The sequence below is a fragment of the Eucalyptus grandis genome, chromosome 5, assembly GCF_016545825.1.
Source record: "Eucalyptus grandis isolate ANBG69807.140 chromosome 5, ASM1654582v1, whole genome shotgun sequence".
NCBI lineage: Eukaryota > Viridiplantae > Streptophyta > Magnoliopsida > Myrtales > Myrtaceae > Eucalyptus > Eucalyptus grandis.
Genome location: NC_052616.1, coordinates 3,970,896 through 3,992,678, shown reverse-complemented (window position 1 = coordinate 3,992,678; position 21,783 = coordinate 3,970,896). Strand labels below are relative to the sequence as shown.

The 21,783-nt window shown below is 40.9% G+C and overlaps 4 protein-coding genes across 5 annotated transcripts; all 4 read left to right on the top strand.

The window, feature by feature from the left end:
• Window positions 1–6,426: 6,426 nt before the first annotated feature.
• On the top strand, window positions 6,427–6,969 carry LOC104445947 (putative invertase inhibitor). The gene has a single exon (XM_010059873.1). The coding sequence runs from the start codon at window positions 6,427–6,429 to the stop codon at window positions 6,967–6,969; it is 543 nt and encodes a 180-aa protein (XP_010058175.1).
• Window positions 6,970–9,164: 2,195 nt separating this feature from the next.
• Window positions 9,165–9,749, top strand: LOC104443588 (putative invertase inhibitor). The gene has a single exon (XM_010057080.3). It carries the CDS (start codon window positions 9,165–9,167, stop codon window positions 9,747–9,749), a length of 585 nt encoding a protein of 194 aa, XP_010055382.3.
• A 1,077-nt stretch (window positions 9,750–10,826) lies between these two features.
• LOC104443587 (probable purine permease 11) lies at window positions 10,827–12,633 on the top strand. Of its 2 annotated transcripts, none has more exons than XM_010057079.3 (2): window positions 10,827–10,979; window positions 11,128–12,633. In XM_010057079.3, exon 2 carries the CDS (start codon window positions 11,144–11,146, stop codon window positions 12,245–12,247), a length of 1,104 nt encoding a protein of 367 aa, XP_010055381.2. In that variant the 5' UTR covers window positions 10,827–10,979; window positions 11,128–11,143; the 3' UTR covers window positions 12,248–12,633. The 2 variants fall into 2 exon arrangements, with proteins under 2 accessions (XP_010055381.2, XP_010055380.2); XM_010057078.3 differs by having other exon boundaries at window positions 11,123–12,633.
• Window positions 12,634–13,755: 1,122 nt separating this feature from the next.
• Window positions 13,756–20,627, top strand: LOC104443586 (dynamin-related protein 1E). Its single transcript, XM_010057077.3, has 15 exons — window positions 13,756–14,208; window positions 14,325–14,388; window positions 14,778–14,885; window positions 15,629–15,730; window positions 16,395–16,445; window positions 16,556–16,617; window positions 18,112–18,202; window positions 18,264–18,328; window positions 18,463–18,657; window positions 18,771–18,890; window positions 18,982–19,052; window positions 19,340–19,565; window positions 19,644–19,694; window positions 19,773–20,141; window positions 20,246–20,627. Exons 1-15 carry the CDS (start codon window positions 14,050–14,052, stop codon window positions 20,372–20,374), a joined length of 1,863 nt encoding a protein of 620 aa, XP_010055379.2. The 5' UTR covers window positions 13,756–14,049; the 3' UTR covers window positions 20,375–20,627.
• The last annotated feature ends 1,156 nt before the right edge of the window (window positions 20,628–21,783 follow it).

Sequence of the window (21,783 nt, the reverse complement as noted above, 5' to 3'; positions counted from 1 at the left end):
ATACAATGAAGAAAGAAATTGGTCCAGAAAGGTTATAGATCAATCATTTACAATGTGTGAAGGGTGCCATCGGACTTGTGTTTGTGATGTGGAAGAGAGAATATTAAGGTCTTTACACGCCATCTATTTGTGCTATAACCACACTACTTTCATCTCCTCCTTCATGATATTGATTTATGATACATTCATTTTGTAGAATATGAATGATTTTGATAACTTATTTTCTAAAAAGGGTCGCTTATATTGCTTACAGAAATTCTGTTCAATTTGCAGAAAATAAATATTTGGATAATATTTTTTTTTTAAAATGACCATTTGGATCATTTGAAAAAAAACTAATCAATGAATAGTGTTTTCGTCATCGATTGTAACTTTTTCAAATCATAGATTTTTCACGAAAACAAATGGAGCTTTAGCAATGCATGCTTTTCTTAAAATTAACAAAACAAAATAAAAAGAAGCTAAAATTAAATGAGGTTAAATCTCAAATCAGATAGACATTTTTGCTTATAGAGGTCTTGCTTACCCAAAATACATTTGATTTTGCTAGTTTGCTAATAATAAGAAAAAAAGAAGAAGTAATATCCATTATGTAATGTCCAAATCTTGGAACTCAAAAATCATATTAATTTCCACGCTACTTTTAGGCCAAGACGTCTTCTTACCCTTGGACCTGAGTAAGTCCTTAGAAAGCTTAAGGAAGAACAAACAAGCGGGAGATTGGCCCCGGGGTGGAAGACCCCGTAATGTCACCTCTCATAAAAAAAATATTTGAGGAGGAATTAGAGAGGCTCGTGGTGGTGAAGGTAGACACTATGTCAGGATTTCGATTATAATTATCATCGAGTAAGTAAGTATAATAATTTCTCACATATGGGATGAACGAATGGATGAGAAATGCCCTATGCTTGAGTGGCTACCCCTCTGGTCAAGTCTTCCAACCGACCGCCAGTTTGAGGCCACTCAAAAATCACATCAATTTCCACACTACTTTTAGGTAAAGATATCTTCTTACCCCTTAGCAGGAATAGGTTAAAAGGGCGGCTTTTCATTCAGCTAAAAAGGACAAAACGCGACTTCAAAATTCGTCATGGATGAGGTTACGGGTGTTTGCACCTCTTGTTGGATTCCAAGCCTCTGGCCCATTGCCCCATAAATTCTACTCCCAATCGCATGAAAACGCCCCATGCCAGCAGCTACCTCGTACTAATATGCGAGATGCTCAATGATATAAATGACTACTTTATGTCCACAAATCTCAAGGCCATAAAACAGTCATTTAAATTCGTGAGTCAGATAGGACGTGAGCTAAGTTTGCCCAATGTATGTGGCATCATTTCAATTAATCCGAATCGTTAAATTCAATTTGTTGAGAAAATTGCCAAAGTAAAATCACGTGTATTTCATATGTTAATTGCGGCGTGATAGTCGCATTGCAACCAAACCAAAATAATGCAAAAAAGAGAATTAGGCAATAATGAATGATTCATAATCCGATCCTAAATATTTCATTTAGGCAGTGATGAATCTTCTTAATAATGAAAATGTGTTTGATATCAACCATCCGCGCTTGGTTATGTTGTATGTATTGTGCTATGAAAAGGAGGGTCTTGTTCAGTTGACACAACTTTTCAACAAGCTGGCTCTCGATCTGCCATGTACAAGCCTGGGGTGAGAGAAATAATATTGTTGTTAGCATACTCTAGATAATGTTCAGATGCAAAAGGGACAATGATACTAACAGTATGATCCTCCTTTATGAAGAATGATTTTAGTATCTCCCCTTATTTTCTCTTCCTCATGATGCTCTTTTGATGGCCATCTATTGGGACGCGGATGCTTAGTGCAGCTGTGCTATTATCATATACCGATGTGCTATTTCATGAGATGAATGATGAAGGAAAATATGAAGAATTTTCCCCTTTATCGTGCACTAGATTGGCTGAGGGAACACGAAGACCTTCACATTGAACCTAATTGGCCTTTTCTTTTATGCTTTCTGTTGAAAACTTTAATTTCATATGTTTATCTTCATTAGATCATATTTGTGGTAAACATGGCATTTTGTAGTCTCATACACGTTAATCTTTTCAGTCATTAAATCAGGAAATAACTGTGCCTATATCATGAATTCCAACTAGCTCAATTCTTGCTGAAGAAAGCTGGTGCGGATAAACGGACCGGAGATCTTTATGGGAATAGAAATTTACTAAATATTGCTCGCGAAATGTCACGTGGATTGAAGGTCTGTTCAAGTGGGGTTCTCGTGAGATAGATATGTAGTCGAAAGTTACGGCTGTCTTCCTGTTGCGGGGGGGTGGAGAATGTATATACGCAGCACCAACCTCTTTTGTTCCAAAACCATGGAGAGCATCACGAAGGGCCGACCGAGAGAAGGGGATTATCCATTTGTTGGGAACCACTTCCAGCAGGGCAGGTGCGTTGGTGCTTATGTAATGATGCTTCATTGCACCTCTTTTTTGTTCTCAGTTTTCTATCATTCCTAGAAATTCCAGATTGATTTGAAATCCGATTCATAATCGCATTGCAAGCAAAGCAGGATAATGCAAAAAATTAGAAAAATTAATTTCTCACTTCCTTTTTCTCTCTGAAGATGAAGTCCATGTCGATGCTGGAGAATTAGCTCATAGCTTTTTACACATAAACATTCCGTTGCTGAGTCTTGATTGGTATGCAAAGTGAGCGACCTTAACATGTGTGAACTTGCGAGAGATACAAAAGAAAATTGAAAATCATCGTCCAAAAAGGTTCCTGTAGATTTGATTTATTCTAAGATTGAAAAACAATTACGATTATAATCTTAAGTTTTTCAATTATAATGTGACCATCTCACCAATCTCTTTCTCTCGGAAAAGTGAATAAGGAAAGGTGGAGCATTACGTATATCCTTTCAATTCCTCATTTCTCCAATTTATTTCTTTTCTTATTCACACCGTATGATTCATTGAGCTTCCGCGTTAGCCAATTGTGTCGTATAACCAAACATGTATAAGTCCGATTTGAGACACTCCCGAGGAGCCAAGCTTGAATGTCTGGCATCCTCTTCTAAGCCCAAGGCTCGAGCCAAACAGCAATGAGATGGTCCTATATTAGCGAATCACCATGGCAATTTCTTTCAATCAACTCTCCATCAAGTGACCAACATCCTCAAGCTATGTGAATGCTCGGTGCTTCGTCAAACTCGCAAGAACATGGATAAGTCAGGTTGTGTGCCCATTTAAAAACGATGAACATGACCGGTTTCTACTACAGTCTATAATATGATATTGTGGAACACGTAAGCTCTAGCGAATAGGACTCGGATTACATCGCCTTTAATTACATGGATGAGTAGCTTTTCTTACCTCCCTTGATCCTGCCTGAGGCATGTCAAAGGCACTCGCGCACATGAAGCCCCCTTAGATTGGACCAGGGAATGTTCCATGTTTCCTTTGATCATCCCACCTCTCAATCTGCCAATTGATAAACCGGTCGAAAGGATATGAGAACGAGGAATAAAATTCATGTTCAAGAATAGACGACGAGTCAAACCCATTTACCCATTCGGAAGGGCATATTGACCGGTAGTATCTTGCGAATTTCTCGCATTCCGGCGCATTCTCTCCCTTCTCTTGAATGCACCTGCCAGCATGAGGAACTTAAGTCCTATTGAGATCATATATCTATTCAATAAATTAAGGCTTAGGACATTATGCGCACGTTGCATAGGACTGAGACCCTGATTTTGTTTTATTTAGAGTCCAATTTGAATCGTGCTTCTCCTTGATGGCATGCCTTCAGGATTAATATATGATCGGACCAAGCTTTGCATGAACTATCGTTACCTGATGTGCTCGAGATACCGCGCATAACAGTGACGCGTTTGGTTAGTAAAGGGAAATCGCATGTCCGCTGGTGCTGTTTCAAGATCTACCATCTCTTCCTTCTCATTGTCGCTCCGTTTGTCCTGTTCACGCTTTGCAGTCATTGGGATGAACAGAACCCTTTCATGGGAAAGAAGGTACAGGGGTCGACGAAAAATGACAATGAATGTACGTGTGTCTAAGATATGTATATGCACGGTCACACATATGTAAATGTAATCTAGAGCGACACCAATTTTTTCTACCAAATTTTGTTTTATGAACCTTAAAGACAGATCATATTGAGTGTTTCAATGAAAATTCACGTGTTATCCTTGACTAAGTTGCTAGATCAAAAAGTCTACCCAAGCACCAACCCTTAATCAACCCATCTAATTTTTCTAGCTCAACCATAATGCTGGAGCATGGACCATGTGGCTTGATCCCGAACCAACTCTTTTAAGAGTAATTATAGCATATACTGACGGTGTCTTAAATTAAGGGTGAACCAAACTACATAAAATTTTCTCTACATGTGCCATATTTTTCCTTAAATAGAGTGTGATTTATTGGAGTGACATCCTCTCATTGATGAATTTCCTACTCACATCCTTCCGTAAAGACAGAAAATTAACAAATTCAAGCCCTGCCAAAGCATTAACGACTTCAATCTCGAGCTAATCCATTCCTCGCACTCGTATCGTGCCAAATTCAGATTAAACTTCGAAACCTTTCGAGGGGGTGGGAGATCGAGGACCTTGGACTTGGCTGGTTCCCTGTCCACTTGTTTCGGAGGAGGGGGTCGCGAGACGGTGCCGGGCTCATGGGCGGGGCGAGGCGCTTGCTCGCCCTTGGCCACCTTGTTGACGTCTCTCGACCTCATCTTGTCGTGCGGATCGACTTGCGAGGCCGACATCGTTCTCTTCTTCTTCTCCTTCTTCTTGTCCCGTGACTCACGCTCTTCTCAGCTTCAGCTCAACGTCCGGGGCGTTTGACCGGAGCAGCTGCAAAACGCGAGCTGAATACTTAGGTTACTTTGTCTCCTAGTGTTCTTGGTCGGTCCCAATTAAATTAGAGAGCTTTTCTCTACGATCGGCCACGTTGCAAGTGAAGCGGACACTTGTGCTTGCCTAGAGGATAGATGTGTCCGCGAAGGAGAAATTGTCCGAAGAGATAAACTTGTGCTTTTCCAAAGGAGTAGGCCTCGATTCTCGATTTCTAGTTTAATTCGACTTGCAACAAACACCCATGTCTTGCATCAGCCAAACTTTTCTTCTCCACATCACCAAACAAACTTATGGGCATCAGCTTATATTGTAAGGACTACTCTCCTGACCACTTCTTCAAAAGGCTATCTCCTTTCCACGTCACTATTTCTTGTTCGGCTGACCACACCCTTTAAACAAACACACCAGTGGCATTAGGTCAAATGTAACATTTGGGAAGAAGGAAATTGTGCGGCGGGGTGTAATGGCTTGCCCCTGTCTGTCCATTCGTTAAAATGGAAATTGACTTTCTATGTTTATAACCATATTATCAAATATTGTTTGACCTTGAATATGTGATTGCTATAATACGTACAGAGTGATAGGTGGTGCATATATAAGTTACGAAACATCGCATGTTGATGGTCCCTATTGAGACTATACTCCTAAAGATATGGCAAGAAGAGATAGCAAAAGATTTCAATGATAGGAAGGAGCATGTATAACCATGCTTTAGGATAGCTGCTTGGGCAGATGGTCTGAAGTGTCCACAAAACTCCACATGCAAAAAGGACGGCTGAATTGAGAATAAAACTAGCCTTGGAGATTACTGTGCACCTGCAATGTTGGATTATATTTGACGATTGCCCAGTTGTCTAGACAACATTAAGGACAACGCAAGAGAATAAGAAAGGAAACATATGTGAGGTTGCTTAGGACCATAGGAAAACTCCATGATAGAGCTTCATAAGATAGTGAAAAGACAATTTAAGGATGAGACATGATGAGGGCGATGATTACAGACCTCACAATTAATTACTAGATAATATATGCAACATGTGAGAAACAATTTAAGTTGAATATGGTTAGATATAGTTGAATTGATAGATTGGATAGATCATGAAAGTCGAATAAATCATCTAGGTAATGAGGATTCATTTTATGATTCTAGACATTAACCCTTCTAAACTCAAATTACAAACCGTGAAATGGTTTAATATAGAACATTCTAGGCAAAAGCTGACAACTGCCCGTGAAATGCGCTAGACTTTTCAATTAGCAAAGGGTTCAATGTGGCAATCTCCACTAAGATCATTTCTGCACCACACGTAGACGAGGCATGTGCATGGATTGCGTGCTAAATATCCCAACCGATAGTGCACTTACGTATCTCCATACACAATTACAAGATCACAATAGAAAACGGAAAGGACAAAGACTCTTTGAATTGCCCAATTGCCCGAGCCTATTTCGCTTCATTATAAGTATCAAACTATGCACCTTAATTTCTCAGACTCGGAAAATTTCCTTCATTTCCCAACACCAAGAAGAAAAAGAGGAAATTGAATACGAAACAAATGACGTCTTTCTTGCCTCTAGTAACTCTTGTTTGCCTTCTGTTTTATTTTGCACAGGCCAATGATCAGGACAACAACATCGTTCATGGGAGCTGCAAAAGAGCTGCTGACGGCGATCCAAACATAAGCTACGAATTCTGTGTCGCGTGCTTTGAAGCCGACCGGATGAGCCAACCTGCAAATGTTGAAGATCTCGCTCTCATCTCCATCAACCTCACCATCTCAAATGCCACCAAGGTCAGTTCCTGCATATCGAAACTCCTCCAGAACAAGACACTTGACCATTTCGCTAGAGACTGCTTGACAACGTGCTTGGAGCTGTACTCCGATGCGTATTCTACATTGAGAGGCGTTGTGGATGATCTTGGTTCGAGAGATTATTACAAAGCTAATGTGGATGTAAGTGCAGCGATGGATGCCGCGGTCACTTGTGAAGATGGGTTTAAAGAGAGGGAAGGTCTAGTGTCTCCTTTGACCAAAGAGAACGACATGTTTTTCCAATTGAATGCGATTTCCCTCGCTTTCATCAAAATGCTACATTGAAATTGATTGGCACCGGACGCATTTCTAGCTGCTAATTATGTTGGATTGATGAGGTTTGTATACAGAACAATTTTAGCGTGTTTCTTCGAATAAAATTTCAAGAAATTTGTGCACTTATATATATAATACCTTCAGATGAATGACGAATCCACTCCAATCATACTAGATCATCAATAACGCTTCTGTGCTTCCCAAAATTGTACAAAGTATCAGGATTGTATTGGATACCGATTCTTCATAATTATTTTTTTGGAAAGCGTTACTTGATAAAAATAATTACCAAAGCAAGGCTCAGTTGAATGTTCTGCTGAAGTTGCTTCGACTTTCCAACGTACAAATTTAACATATCAAAGGCAGTTTATGTTATCCTGTTAAAATCAAGTTTTCCAAGTTGAATTCAACAAGAATCAACACAAAGCAGTCCATCTCGTCGTGACTCATGGACTCCTGGGGCCAAGTCTGAGGCAATAGTAATTTAGTAGTGACTGTTAGGGCGCGTTTGGTAACGTTCGTTTAAAAATTGTTTCCGGGGAACGAGAAATAGAAAAGTATTTTGTTCCTGGGAACAATTTTTGAACAAAATACGCGTTTGGTAAACTTGTTCCGGGAATAAAAAATAAACGAAACATGTTTGGTAAATTTGGATAATTTTTTTATTTCTTTTATTTTTTCTATTTTTTTCTATTTTTCCTTTTTTTTTTTTTTTCTTTTCATTTTTTTTTTCTTCTTTTGGCCGGTCGCCGCCAAGGCCTTGGCCGGCGACCGGCCGGCGAGGGCCGAGCTCGCCCATGGGCGGCAAGGCACGGCTCGCCGGCCACCGCTGCGAGGCCGAGGCTCTCGCCGCCGGGCGAGCTCGGCCCGCGGCGGGGCGAGCTCGAGGCCGGATCTCGGGCGAGATCGAGCTCGCCTGTGCCGGCGCGAGGTCGGCTCGCCTTGATCCGGCGAGGCCGAGCTCGCCTGGGCCGGCGGCGAGGCGCGGCCTCGCCGGCCACCGCTGGCGAGGCCGAGGCTCGCCGGGCCGGGCGAGCTCGGCCTCGCCGGATCCGGGCGAGATCGAGCCGCTCAGCCGGGCGCGAGGTCGGCCTCGCCATGGCGGGCGAGCTCGAGCTCGCCCAGATCCGGCGAGGCCGACCTCGCCCCGGCCGGCGAGCCTCGGCCTCGCCGAGCCACCGCTGTGCCGTCGGCGTCGCGTCGGCGGTGGCTCGGCGAGGCCGAGGCTCGCCGGCCGCCGGGCGAGGTCGGCCTCGCCGGATCGGGCGAGCTCGAGCTCGCCGGCCCATGGCGAGGCCGACTCGACTCGCCGGGGACGGCGAGCGTCGGCCTCGCCGAGGCGGGCGAGGCCGCCGCCCTCGTCTACGGGGCGGCCATGGCCGAGGCCGGCGACCGGCCAAAAGAAAGAAGAACAAAAATAAGAGAAAAAGAAAAAAAAAAAAAAGTGTTTGATTTGTGTCCGAAAAAAAAAAAGTTTTTTTTTTTTGTTTGTTTCGTTTCTTTGTGTTCCTGGGAACAAAAGAACAAAAAAGGAACAGAAACGCACACAAACGCGTTTCTGTTCCTTTTTTGTTCCCAGGAACAAAAGAACAGAAATTTCTGTTCCTGGGAACAGAAACATTTCCAACCATGCAGGCCCTTAATTACTGCATATGTACAGGACCGAGGAACATGGTAGCTGTTAATTGTTCAGTTTGTGGCCGTATGTGACATGGCTGTAAACATTCGCTTGGACTTATTCAAGTCCTCTAATGGTCTTGGTAATTTTATTGCAGCACGAGAATCTCAAAATGTAAGAGTGATAAAATTCAGAGCTTTTGATGAAGGACTAGCCTTTTCTGATAATGTAATCTTTATATAGACCGGGTATATACCTAAGGTAACATTTGTTTATGCGCCATTAGAAACTTAAACGTGGAGGTTGCCCATAATAATGGTTCGCTGAAGTACAGTTTATGCAAGTCAAGTCGACTTAAGAATCTCTCTGTGCTATTGATTTCAAAGTCCCAATCAAGCTATAGTACTGGTCTTGTAAAGTTTCACTCGTTTCTGAAAAGTAATGCGGTTGTTTTTTGTTTTTCTTTCAAGTACAAAGTACAAGAATCTGCCACTCTAAGGAAGCTTCCTCCAAATGTGAACTCCATGTCCACCAGCTGATAAATGCCTCAGCATATTGCCCAATTCACTCAACTAATGACCGAGAAATGCAGGACCCTTCGTTGTTCTCCCCAGCATCTTGCTGCTGCCTCTTCTGCCTGCTTGCTCTCCTAGCAACGACCCACTTGACAATGAGTGTGAAAACCATGGACATAATCAACCTAACCTGCGAAAAGTGCTCGCGAGAATCCCCTGTCTTTAACTGTACCTTCTGTTCGGAGTCTCTCCAAGCCGTCCCGGTGAGCCATTTCACTAACCTCCAAGGCCTAGGAATCATTTCCATGGAGCTAGCCCTGTTAAATGCATCCACCACCATCTCAAGCATAGAGAAAATGCTAAGGAATGGGAGTCTTGACCCTTTTCAGTTGGGTTGCTTGAGGGATTGCAAGGATCTTTACTTGGATGCATCGAAGACGCTGGTTGATGCAACTGGGGCTTTCATGGTGGGGCACTATGGGATTGCTAACATGCAGGTGAATGCAGCCATGGAAGCAGCAACGACATGTGAGGATGGGTTTGAAGAGAGAGAAGGAGAAGCTTGTCCACTGACAAGGGAGAATTATGACCTATTTCAGCTGTGTGATATTGCTCTATGCATCATTCGCTCGCTTTCTTTGAGTTTTCCTTCTTAAGCAGTAATGTACTACCTGACTTTGATGGTCTACTCTCTCTGTCTCTCTCTCTCTTTCTCTCTAAAGTTGTTGTGATGCTATTTGCTAGGTCATTCCAGTGCAAATAAATCTATGACACCGTTTAGCAAATAAGATTGGCTGATGGAGTTTATTTTGGAGAAACCAAAAGGTTGGCCATCTTCTAGCCAGCCAGAGTCTACATTTCTTGTGTTGAAAATAAATCTCCATATTTTGAATATCAAGCCAGTATGGTTTTACCTCAATAATATCTTGGCGTTTGCTAGAACTGGAAGCTAAGCAATACAGCGGGACTTCTTCTACTTTCCAAAGAAGTTACCCCCCAGAGCAGAACATTTGATGACCATACTCATTCATATTCTCATTAATTAAGTGCAGCTAAATCTAATTTCACTAGAAGTTTTTCATCAAAGAGAAATTTGTGCCTAAAGTAAAGCCACTAATTGAGGAAAGAACTGTTGCATAGTTAAACCTTACCTTTATAACGACAGGCCATTTCTGGTCTGTCTTTTGCTAGTTGCTAGCTACTTGACAAAACCTACACGTGGGCCTGGCCATGCTTCTTCCTCGCACCTTCCCTCGATTTTGCTGGAGATCCCACGCCCCATTTTCGAGGGTAGATATAGCACAATAATTGAAGACATAGCTACGGAGGAAATGCTATATGATTCAACAGAACATAGGAGATAGTGGGGCAATGTCTATGTGTTTGTTTTCCTAGACTAATATGGCGTTGGTACGTCATTAGATTACGTCACATTCTAATAAAACTTCCAAAAGAGTAAAAGATATAAAGTGTATGAAAGGCATTCAAAGGGAAAAGCAGTTTATTGTAAATTTCAACGAGGCGAGGTACCAGTTTTCCAAGATTTGACATTAGAAAGGAGCCAATTTTGACTTTCTTTGGTCTGATCCTCAGCAAATGTTGGTGCTTTGGACTCGACTCGTGACTTGGCACCTCAACAGCCACATAAAAAGAGGTCACAACAGTGGATATTTCCAGTTTCAAATGTGAAAGAGAAAGTGCAGGAGATCATTTTCAAATTGTCAACCTTCATATCTCATTTAAAGGTTGCTGAAGCTCCTAGTAGCCTTCTTATTTGGGGCAATTAACTTGTCTCATATAGCTATCCAACAAATAGATCTCGCCTTTCATATCTTTTTAGTCATTCTTCGTGGAGACAGCAAGAGAACTGCAACTACAAACTGGAGGTTAGTCACTGAGCAAAAGCTTGCTAATGTACAGAAATTTGAGAATTTCGAATCAATCTTGAATACATGATGTATTTTGGTGATCTCCTCATTGCTGTAACCCTGTTTTTTTTTCTTTATCCTTACTGATTCTTTGAGCGAAGAGCAGGGAGAACCGAAATTGAATGAAGAAGACTGTTGTGGATATGGACAATCCTGATCTTCCCTATCAAAGGACCAGAAGTTACAAATGGTGGATACGGGTCGCTGCCTACATCCTCTTCCTCCTCTCTGGCCAATCCGCGGCGACCCTTTTAGGCAGACTGTATTATGACAAAGGCGGTAATAGCAAATGGATGGCCACTTTTGTTCAATCTGCTGGCTTCCCGATCCTCATACCTCTTCTAATTTTCTTCTCACCAATGTTCTCCAATTCAACCAAGTCTACAAGAACTCAATCTCCAAGCAAACCAAAGCTCTCTTCCTTAGCTTTCCTCTACCTCGCCTTTGGCCTGCTCTTGACTGGTGACAACATGATGTACTCATACGGTCTGCTCTATCTTCCCGTTTCCACTTACTCTCTCCTGTGTGCAACTCAATTGGCCTTCAATGCACTCTTTTCCTTCTTCCTTAACTCCCAAAAGTTCACCCCATTCATTCTCAATTCCATCGTTCTGCTCACCGTGTCAGCCTCGCTCCTCGCGGTCCACTCGGACTCGGACACCACAAAGATCTCAAGAGCGAAGTATGTGATCGGATTCCTGTGTACCCTGGGAGCGTCTGCGACATATTCGTTGTATCTTTCATTAGTTCAGCTTTCCTTCGAGAAAGTGATCAAGAGAGAAACGTTTTCTGCTGTGCTGGATATGCAAATATACCCGTCTTTTGTGGCGACTTGCGCTTGCGTTGTTGGGCTTTTTGCGAGCGGAGAGTGGAGGAAACTAGGCGAGGAGATGAAGGCATACGAGGAGGGAAGAGTGTCATACTTGATGACATTAATTTGGACAGCGCTGACATGGCAGATCTCCTCGATCGGTATGCTCGGGCTGATTTTTGAGGTATCGTCGCTGTTTTCCAATGTCATCAGTACCTTGGCATTGCCGGTTGTTCCGATTCTTGCAGTGCTATTCTTCCATGACAAGATGGATGGGATTAAGGTGATGGCTATGATTTTGGCAATCTGGGGATTCATTTCTTACGTCTATCAGCATTACTTGGATGATGCTAAATCCAGAAAAGATGAAACCAATGTCACTGAGGTTTCCGGGGGTACCACAGAGATGTGTTGATGGTCCGATACAAGAAAAAGCCGCGACGTACCCAGCAAGATTGCTTCATTCGGCAGGAGCATAATTTATCCGCATGAGGTGGGACGATCCAATACGAGAACAAAAATTGGCGTGAAGGGCAATTAGCTGGTAGCATTTCGGTGACGAAAACTTCCTGTATTCATAATGTTTAAATTTGTTGCAAAAGTCTTTTGCTGTATAGCCTTCATTTCCTAGAGCCCGTTTAATTCTCTGTAGAGAAAGGCGGTTGGTGAGAAGAGAACAAGCAGGAAGTAGTCAAAGGTTGTCAATGATTCAATCACCTGCATTAGAATTTGTTCTGGCGTGTGGGTTTGCTGTGATTGCTCTGAGTTGAAAGTAACACAATTCAAGCGATTACCTATCAATTCTTTAGGAATTTCTTTCATTAGAAATCTATAGACACCATAGCATTCAAGTCATCTCATTCTTTTGGTAATTGTTACTTTGACAAATATAGACGTGTGGGTTATCGCTAATTGGATGACTTAAATCCATGAAAAATGTCAATCAGAACAACTACCATTATTTAACATAATGATATATATGATTGTTGAACTTTGATTTCATGTGCAATGTCATCCATAAAATTTTGATTTATTCCATTAGTCCCTAAATTTTAATACAATGTATGATATGGTCCATAAATTTTGGTCCAATATTTAATGTGATTTTTGGACTTTTAAATATTTCCATATAATTTAGTGAATATATTATATATTTACTAATAGTTCAAGGAATACATTGAACAAATTAAAAGTTTATCGATGACAAGCATAATTAGCTAAAATTCAGGAACACATTGAACATATTAAAAATTCGTGGATGACATTGCACATTACATTGAAATTTAAGGACCATTTTTGCTATTATCCACTAGAACTTTGATTTCTTATAAGTAATTTCATCTTTTTTAAGCTTTACATCCCTCAAACTTTAACTTTAATTTAATACAAGATACCTGAAATCTCGAGTGGATATTAATACGTATAATCGAATTTTTGTTGGAGCAAAAGAAAAAAAAGAATAGTGACACAAATAGTTTATGAATTTTGGCTCAATGTGCAATTTGGTTCATAAATTTTTAATTTGTTCAATGTGATCCTTAAATTTTAATTTAATGTGCAATGTGGTCCATGAACTCTTGATTTGTTCAATGTAGTATTTAAACTTTTGGTACATATTCAATACAATCATTGAACTAGATGAAAATGTTCAATATAATCCATGATCTTGAATAATTATGAAAGGACAACATTGAATATCTTCATACAATTCAAAGATTGTTTACTAAAATTCAGATATCATATTAAATAAATTAAATGTTCAAAGTCAGAGATCAAATTACTCGTTAGGCTAAAGTTGAAGAAGGACAAATAAGTCAATTTTCCAAAGAAAAAGTTCAAAAAAGGAGAGAGAACGAGCTGACCCTCCGCTGACCACCTCATTTTAAAAACGCTGCTCACGGGGGCAGCGACAGAAATCGAGAAAAAGCAAAAACCAAAGTGCGCCCACAACCAAGGCCGGCCGAGAAATTCATCTCTATCGCCGTCGCCATCACACTCCGACGTCCCTTTCAAGGAATTCTTTTGTAATATTTTTCCCATTTTCAAGAGCAGCAAGAAACGCCAGCGAAAATAGCTCTGCTCTTCCTCCTCGCCCCCATCTCCATCATCCTCATCATCACCACCATCACCATCACTGCACTCGTCCTCGGGTTCCCTCTCCGCCATTCGAATTCGAGCTCCAGCTCGGGAGCTGGGCCCGCTTCCTCCGCCTGCCGCATGGCCACCATGGAGAGCTTGATCGGCCTCGTCAACCGGATTCAGCGCGCCTGCACGGTCCTCGGCGACCACGGCGGCGGCGGCGGCGGCGACCGCGGTGGCGCCGCCCTGCCCACCCTCTGGGAGGCCCTCCCCTCCGTCGCCGTCGTCGGCGGCCAGGTTCCTCTCTCCACCTCGCTCGTGGCGTGCGTGTGTTTCGGTTTGTGTTCGTCGGTTTCCGGTTTCGAGCTGGGCGTTTTTTTGGAAAAGCGTCGTGATGGCTGGTGTTGTTGCAGAGCTCGGGTAAATCGTCTGTGCTGGAGAGCATTGTCGGCCGAGATTTTCTGCCCCGAGGTTCAGGTACGTGCTCATGTAGTTGCTAGTTGCTTTTGCATTACTTTGGTCTAGGAATTAGTGAAGGGAGACGCGAATGATCTTTAAAAAGAATCCTTTTTTTTTTTTCTTTTTTTAATTAATGCATATCAGTTGTCGTTATAAATTTGCATGTGATGCTAGGGAGGCTCAGTCCAGTTTGCGAAATTGGTTTATAAGGAGACGCGTGGAGCAATTGGACAAGTGGGTTGGAGGTGCTACACCTCTGTTTTTCGATCGTGCTGAAACTGATTCGTCTAGATTTTGGAATATAATGCTGTTTTTAGAGTTAGGCGCTTTGAAGTTCTTGTAGGCACTCCTTTATCTTCAGTCCAAACCTTCTGGGTTCTTATTTATTTTATGTCAATTGCTTCCAGGAATTGTGACCAGGCGGCCTCTGGTGTTGCAGCTGCATAAGACAGAGTCTGGGATACAAGAATATGCAGAATTTCTACATTTGCCAAAGAGAAGATTCACCGACTTCTGTATGTCAACCTTATGTTGAAGAGATGATTTTGCGCATTTGCTGTTTGAACTTATTGTGGTTTTTCTTAACTTAGCACCATCAGCCGAAAGAAAAAAAAAAGGGCTAAAATGTTGAAGCTAATTGGTAAAGCAATTTCATTCTTGAACCTTTACTACTGCATCCGGAAGTATTATTTTCAGTCAACTATTTTATGATGGCAGTGGGAGTTAATGCAATTGCATAGACCTAGCGAAGCATCTTGAGATCAAGTCTACACCCCACTGTTCAAGTTGGGATTCTTGAAACCATCTGCAAATTTTTCTTTTTGCACGCTTAACTTGATATGAGTAATTCGCTTGCTATCTTTAAGTTTGAGAATTGACTTCAAGATCAGTGTCATATGTCACCTTTAGATTGCCTGTGATAGCTGTCTATCTGCTCATTCACGTGATGGTTTGCCTGATATCCACATTAAAAGATGCACACTATTGGCGCTTCTTGTACTTTAATCAGCAAGATTAGCTTTGAGCTGTCCTTTATTTTGTTTTCTTGCATATTGAATTGTTTATAGATTTTAGTCTATTAAAAGGATCGACTTCCTTTTATGTTCCTTTCTGATCAATAGTCACTTAGATTGCGATTTTTTTTTTCCAATTTGTGTGATATGAGATTGATAGTGCTCTATGTACTCTGGCATTTCTGAGTTTGAAAAAGAAATGTCAATAGGAGCAGCTTGTCTGACTCTTGCTTGCTCTTTTGCAGCTATGGTTCGCAATGAAATTCAGGATGAGACCGATAGATTGACTGGAAAGTCGAAACAGATATCTCCAATTCCCATCCATCTTAGCATCTTTTCTCCAAATGGTAATAACATCTGAAATTTAAATCTAACAATTGTAGATTGGCAATCATTTTTTTTCTTCTAAACCGCAGTGTTTTGGTTACTATGATGCATCATTATTCGTGTACTTTTACTGTGCCCATGTAAAGGAACAATTATGAGCTGTTCCTGCAGCAACAATGAGCAGCTTCCTGAAAATATGTCTGAATCCCAGTGGGTCTTGGAAGGGATAAATGGAGCTTTAAGTACAGTATCTTCACGATTTAGGCCCATGGGCTAGTGTGATGGCAGTAGGATACACGACGTGACAGAGGGCAAGAATTCATCCTTGCTCTCCATTTGGAATAAGTTGGTCTGTTTGACCGGTCACAAGATCTAACCCTCTAATACCCATACTTGTTTTTTTTTTTTTTTTTTTGGGGGGAGGGGGGGGTGCTGAAGTCACCTCTCAAAAGTTTGGTTTTTCACCTTGTTTTTAAGACAATAATTTGCTCATAGTTGATTAATGTGCATTAGATGCACCCCCACCTTAATTGGTCATTTGGATCCATATTTTGTGTGTGATTTTTTTTTATGAAAGAACATGTCTTTTTGTTAGCTTCTTTTTCTCATTATTCAGTTTAATAACTCCCTAAATATCCTTTGTTTCATTTCTCGAGTTATCTGACAACTTCTTTTTGCTGGCAGTTGTCAACTTAACTTTGATAGATTTGCCTGGATTGACCAAAGTTGCTGTAGGTATGTTTGTGAATGCAGCCATTTCTGGTGAAATGGATTTCTTTAAGCTTTGGATTTCGTATTTGATTTATTGATCTCAAAGGAGTTTGATATCTTTTTGTTGCTGATAGAGGGACAGCCAGAGAGTATTGTCCACGACATTGAAACTATGGTCCGGTCATATGTTGAAAAGGTAAGATATACGTTCTGCCTATATATCAAAACTTGCACTTCTATGGCAAGCATGCTCTCTGCTTTCATTAACTCTCCTTATCAAGGAATTTAAAGAAGAAAGGCTTGTATCTACATTACCACATCTGAAACTCAACTTAATTTTGCTGGCGAATCTTGTAAATAGTAACACAAGCAGACCTGTAAATGAGAAACTATCAGCTAGAAGTACCCATTTGCGGTGCTTAGCTGTTGTTGGTCGGATTCTTCAATCTAAATCTGGCTAGTCTACCTCTAGGCAGCTGACTTCAGTTGGGCAGTTTATCTCTTAAACCAAAGGGATCTTAGCAACCGGTGTAATGTGTTTAAGTTTCTGAGAGAGATGAGTTTAAATTCTCAATCCAATTAGGAGAATTATTTTTTACATAAGGAATTAATGATCTATCATGAAGGCCCCTCGAGTTCAAAGTTGGTCAAAGTAATCCTAATTGTGGTCACCTGTCAAACTGTGAGCTCAATTTATTTGCATGATAGAATTGACTGGATAATGTACTACCTTGCAAACTAGTAGGGATGGCTGGTATTGGAATGAGGACAATAGCAGTTAGAATATCACTGTAAAATTAGATTACCATATCTTCTTAAAGCTCAAAGTCTGTCTTCTAGGTAGACATTTTCCTGGTTAACCCATTATTTCATGAATCACATGAATCAAGTTGACTTTAGAATTTACTATTTTAATTGACAATACATATTTTGTTCGTGCTTCATCATGACAAATGTCCCTTTAAAGTTAACAAGAGAAGATGTCTAAGTAAGGAACTATCAGCTCGAAGTACTCAGTACTGAGCTGTTGTTGGTTGGAAAACTTCATGCTAATTCTTGCTAGTCTAGCTCTAGGCAGCTGACCTCGGTCCAGCAATTTATCTCTGAAACCAAAGGGGCCTTAGCAGTGGGTGTAATAGATTTAAGTTTCTGAGAGATGAATTTAAATTCTCTATAAGATTTGAAGAATTATTTTCTCAATTATGATCTACCAAGAAGGTCCCTTGAGCTCGAAGTCAGCGAGAGCAATCCCTAATTCTGGTCACATTTGTCAAACTTTTGAGCTCACTTTTTTTGCATGATGGCAATGGCCTGATACTGTACTACCGTGTAAACTAGTAGGAATGACTAATATTAAAATTAGGACTCATAGAAGTTCGAATAATACTATCAAATTATATTACTAAATCTCCTTCAAGCTTAATCTCTGTCTTAAATGCAGACCGTTTTACTGGTTAACCCACTATGTCATGGATCACGCGGATCAAGTTGACCCAAGGAATTTGCTATATTAATTGACAATACATGTTTTTCTTCATGCTTCATTCATGTTTGGTATCACTTTGGATTGAAATAGCTTTATTATGTCAAAATTTACAAGCCATGATTTAGTTGCATATAAGTAGTCTAATTGCATCGTCTTGGTCATAACTCCAGCATCAGTTTGTTTCCTTTTTTCTTTTTGTTGTAGCCGAATTGCATTATCTTGGCTATTACTCCAGCGAATCAAGATATTGCTACATCTGATTCTATCAAGCTCGCAAGAGAAGTTGATCCTTCAGGTACAGCCTATATACATGGTTTCCTAGCATGGAACTTTGAATAACTTTGTCATGGTCATAGGTGAGAGAACATTTGGCGTCTTGACAAAGCTTGATTTAATGGACAAGGGCACTAATGCCATTGAGGTAAGTGATTTTAGACTATACACATTTCCAGCTTGGTATCTGATCCAAAAGCATTAGCTCTCTCTCTCTCTCTCTCTCTCTCTCTCTCTCTCTCTCTTTCTCTCACATCTGTATACCTTTGGGGTTGTTACAAGGTTCTAGAAGGAAGGTCTTATCGGCTTCAACACCCTTGGGTTGGTATAGTGAACCGTTCCCAAGCTGATATAAATAAGAACGTAGACATGATCTTTGCTCGGAGGAAGGAACGTGAGTTCTTTGCAACAAGCACTGAATATGGACACTTGGCTAGTAAAATGGGCTCAGAGTACCTTGCGAAACTCCTTTCTAAGGTTCCTCCTTTTTCCCCGCATTTCACAATAACCTGCTTGAGTCTTTGACCTTGGGACTTTTCCCGAAGATTTTTATTGAGCTGTCTACATGATGGATCTTGACTTGGTTTCAGCATCTAGAGTCTGTCATTCGAGCTCGCATACCGGACATAACATCTTTGATCAATAAAACAATTGATGAACTTGAAGCAGAGTTGAATCATCTAGGTAGATCTGTTGCTGCTGATGCTGGGGTGAGGATTTTTTTTCCATCCTTTTCTCTTACATCTGGATAGGTATGCATTCTACATGAACATTAAGTTTTGATGATTGGCATTGCTACAGGCCCAGTTATATACCATATTAGAGTTGTGCCGTGCGTTTGACCGAATTTTCAAGGAGCATTTGGAAGGAGGGTAATAGTGTGCTCCCTTTCTCTCACCTAAACTCCTTTTGTTAGCTTCTTCGTGTAATCATTTTTATCATCATATTACATCACTTTGCTTCAAAATAGATTGAGGCAGACTGTTACGAATTTCATTCTTTGATTTTTTACAGCTCTCAGAAGCAACTATCTCTAAATTTTGCGCTTTTCTCTGTTTGGATGTGCTTATAAATGGATACATGTTAGTGTCATTAGAGTTAGAAGCTTTCTTGAGAAGCTAAAATTCTAATTCTTTCTTGTTAATTTGAGTTTTCTTAGACGACCTGGTGGTGCTAGAATCTATGGTGTTTTTGACAATCAACTCCCTGCTGCTTTAAGAAAGCTTCCTTTTGATCGGCACCTGTCACTGCAAAATGTGAGGAAGGTGGTCTCAGAGTCGGATGGCTACCAGCCCCATCTTGTTGCTCCTGAGCAGGGTTATCGACGGCTTATTGATGGCGCTCTTAGCTATTTTAGAGGGCCAGCTGAAGCATCAGTTGATGCTGTAAGTGCCATTGTGGAGTACTCTTTTTCGCTTCTGTTGCTGAGTAAGTTCTTCACCCTTTATGATTTGTTATTGCAGGTTCATTACATCTTGAAGGAGCTTGTGAGAAAATCCATTGGACAAACTCAGGTCAGGTCTGAAATAGGTTATGCAGAAGATTTTGATATTGTCATAGCATAAATCTTATGGAATGGTTCGTTCAAGCAGGAATTGAAGCGTTTTCCATCTCTTCAAGCGGAAATCCAAGCAGCTGCTGGTGAAGCACTGCAGAGGTTCTGTGAAGATGGCAAGAAGACAACTTTGCGGCTGGTGGACATGGAGTCTTCATTCCTGACAGTGGACTTCTTTAGGAGACTTCCTCAGGAAGCAGAAAAGGGCGGAAATCAAGCTGCCAATTCTGCAGATCGGTACACAGAGGGGCATTACCGCAGGATTGGATCAAATGTTTTCTCTTACGTTGGGATGATTTCTGAGACGCTGAGGAACACAATCCCAAAGGCTGTGGTCCATTGCCAAGTGAGAGAAGCAAAACGATCTTTACTAGATCATTTCTATACTCAATTGGGCAAAATGGAGGTATATGTCTCATCACTTGTCACTCACAATCTCCAGCATGACATGATTATGCCATTACATATTTCGCCACACGATCACAGATTGCTTCATTTTCTATCCTCTAGGCCAATCAGCTTGCTCAGTTGTTGGATGAAGATCCTGCACTGATGGAAAGAAGGCAGCAATGCACCAGGAGGCTCCAGTTATATAAATCTGCTCGGGACGAGATAGACTCAGTTTCTTGGTCAAGATGAGGAGTTTCGCATGCTTGTTGATGAAGATCCGTCGTGGAATAGATGAACGGCTAGGGCTGTCTTGATGACCATATGTGTACTTTGTTGCATTTTTAGGCTTGTCGCTTGTACTTTTGAGTGGTGTATATATGTGTATATTCCGGCTTCGATGGGTACTCAGATGTTGACAGTTGGATGGACTGTTATCTGAACAAACATGCTGTGTTATTTATTAGCTGTAATGGCATCTCTCTGCATCTTCTCTTTGTAGCCATCAGGAAATTTGTGCTTAATTGTAGTCCGCTCAAAAGATTAGCATGCATAAACTAGCTTATTAAGCATTCTGATGACAGACAAGCCTCATAGGTGCAATATAGTCACAAGTTAAGTAGCACCAATAGACGCAACACGATATGATATGCCGACATGTCATTTCTCAAAATATAGAAAATTTCGACGTGTTGAAATATGTTGTATATTTATTGTAAATTTTTATATCTACGTGATTTTCTATGATTATTTCATTTAAATTAATTTGATTTAAATTTACAAATAAACAAATAATAATAAAGAGTTTAGAATGAATTTACATTAAAAATAACGAGTTATGGAAAGTGAGTCAAAAGAGAATAGATAATTAAGTTTTCTCTATTCTCCTTTTATTATTTGTATTATTTTTTAAATATTCATATTTTGAACACTCATTTATTGAAAATTTTTAAAATGGACTCGTGAGTGTTGAAATCACGTTGGAATTCTGAACTCGCGTGTCAGGAGAGCGATCACATGTCGGATTTTCCGACACTCACTGTATTGAATTTGTTCATCCGACACTCACTGTATTGAATTTGTTGGAACGTATTAGAGCCTATTAAACACGTGTTTATCGAACTTATTTAGACACAAGGGTGTCGGTACTTTTAGGTTGGTAGTGCGTGAGTACTTTTGTACCAAATATAGCAGACTTCCTATGGCGGAGACTTGGCCAAGCTTGCCCATCGTTTAAACGGGGAAGTCGTGGCAATTTGTCGATATGGTGTTAAATTTCTTCATGGGAAGGAATCCCAAGGCTGCTTGCGGATAAGAATGACAGCGGACATAAAACAGTGCACATCTTGCAGTCACGGTCAAACATGTCCACCTCTAAGGCTAAACAAAGTTCTTGCTCTGGCCCTGCGTTCTCTAGTTTTCATCATTGAGAAATGACAATTTGGTCTGGTGATGGTGCGTGGGGCCTGGGGGTCCATGACTTCGTAATGGTTTCCAGGTCATTGCAGATTAGGTTCAATGGACAAGTCTCATGCCAGTTCGATCGGCTTCCTTCGTACCATCGTCTCTGGGCCGCTAATACCAAATATTCAAATTTCAATCAAGGGGAATTAGCCAGAATAGGACGTGCTTAAGAAAGCAATCACATTTGAATTATTGCT

What these genes read in the sequence shown, in the direction of transcription:
- LOC104443588 (XM_010057080.3), top strand. Translation starts at nt 9,165, where the DNA reads ATGCAGGACCCTTCGTTGTTCTCCCCAGCATCTTGCTGCTGCCTCTTC.
- LOC104443586 (XM_010057077.3), top strand. Translation starts at nt 14,050, where the DNA reads ATGGCCACCATGGAGAGCTTGATCGGCCTCGTCAACCGGATTCAGCGC. An exon ending in AGGGCACTAATGCCATTGAG is followed by an intron (nt 18,329 to 18,462) that starts GTAAGTGATTTT and finishes GGTTGTTACAAG; the next exon opens with GTTCTAGAAGGAAGGTCTTA. An exon ending in CTCAATTGGGCAAAATGGAG is followed by an intron (nt 20,142 to 20,245) that starts GTATATGTCTCA and finishes TCTATCCTCTAG; the next exon opens with GCCAATCAGCTTGCTCAGTT.
- LOC104443587 (XM_010057079.3), top strand. Translation starts at nt 11,144, where the DNA reads ATGAAGAAGACTGTTGTGGATATGGACAATCCTGATCTTCCCTATCAA.
- LOC104445947 (XM_010059873.1), top strand. Translation starts at nt 6,427, where the DNA reads ATGACGTCTTTCTTGCCTCTAGTAACTCTTGTTTGCCTTCTGTTTTAT.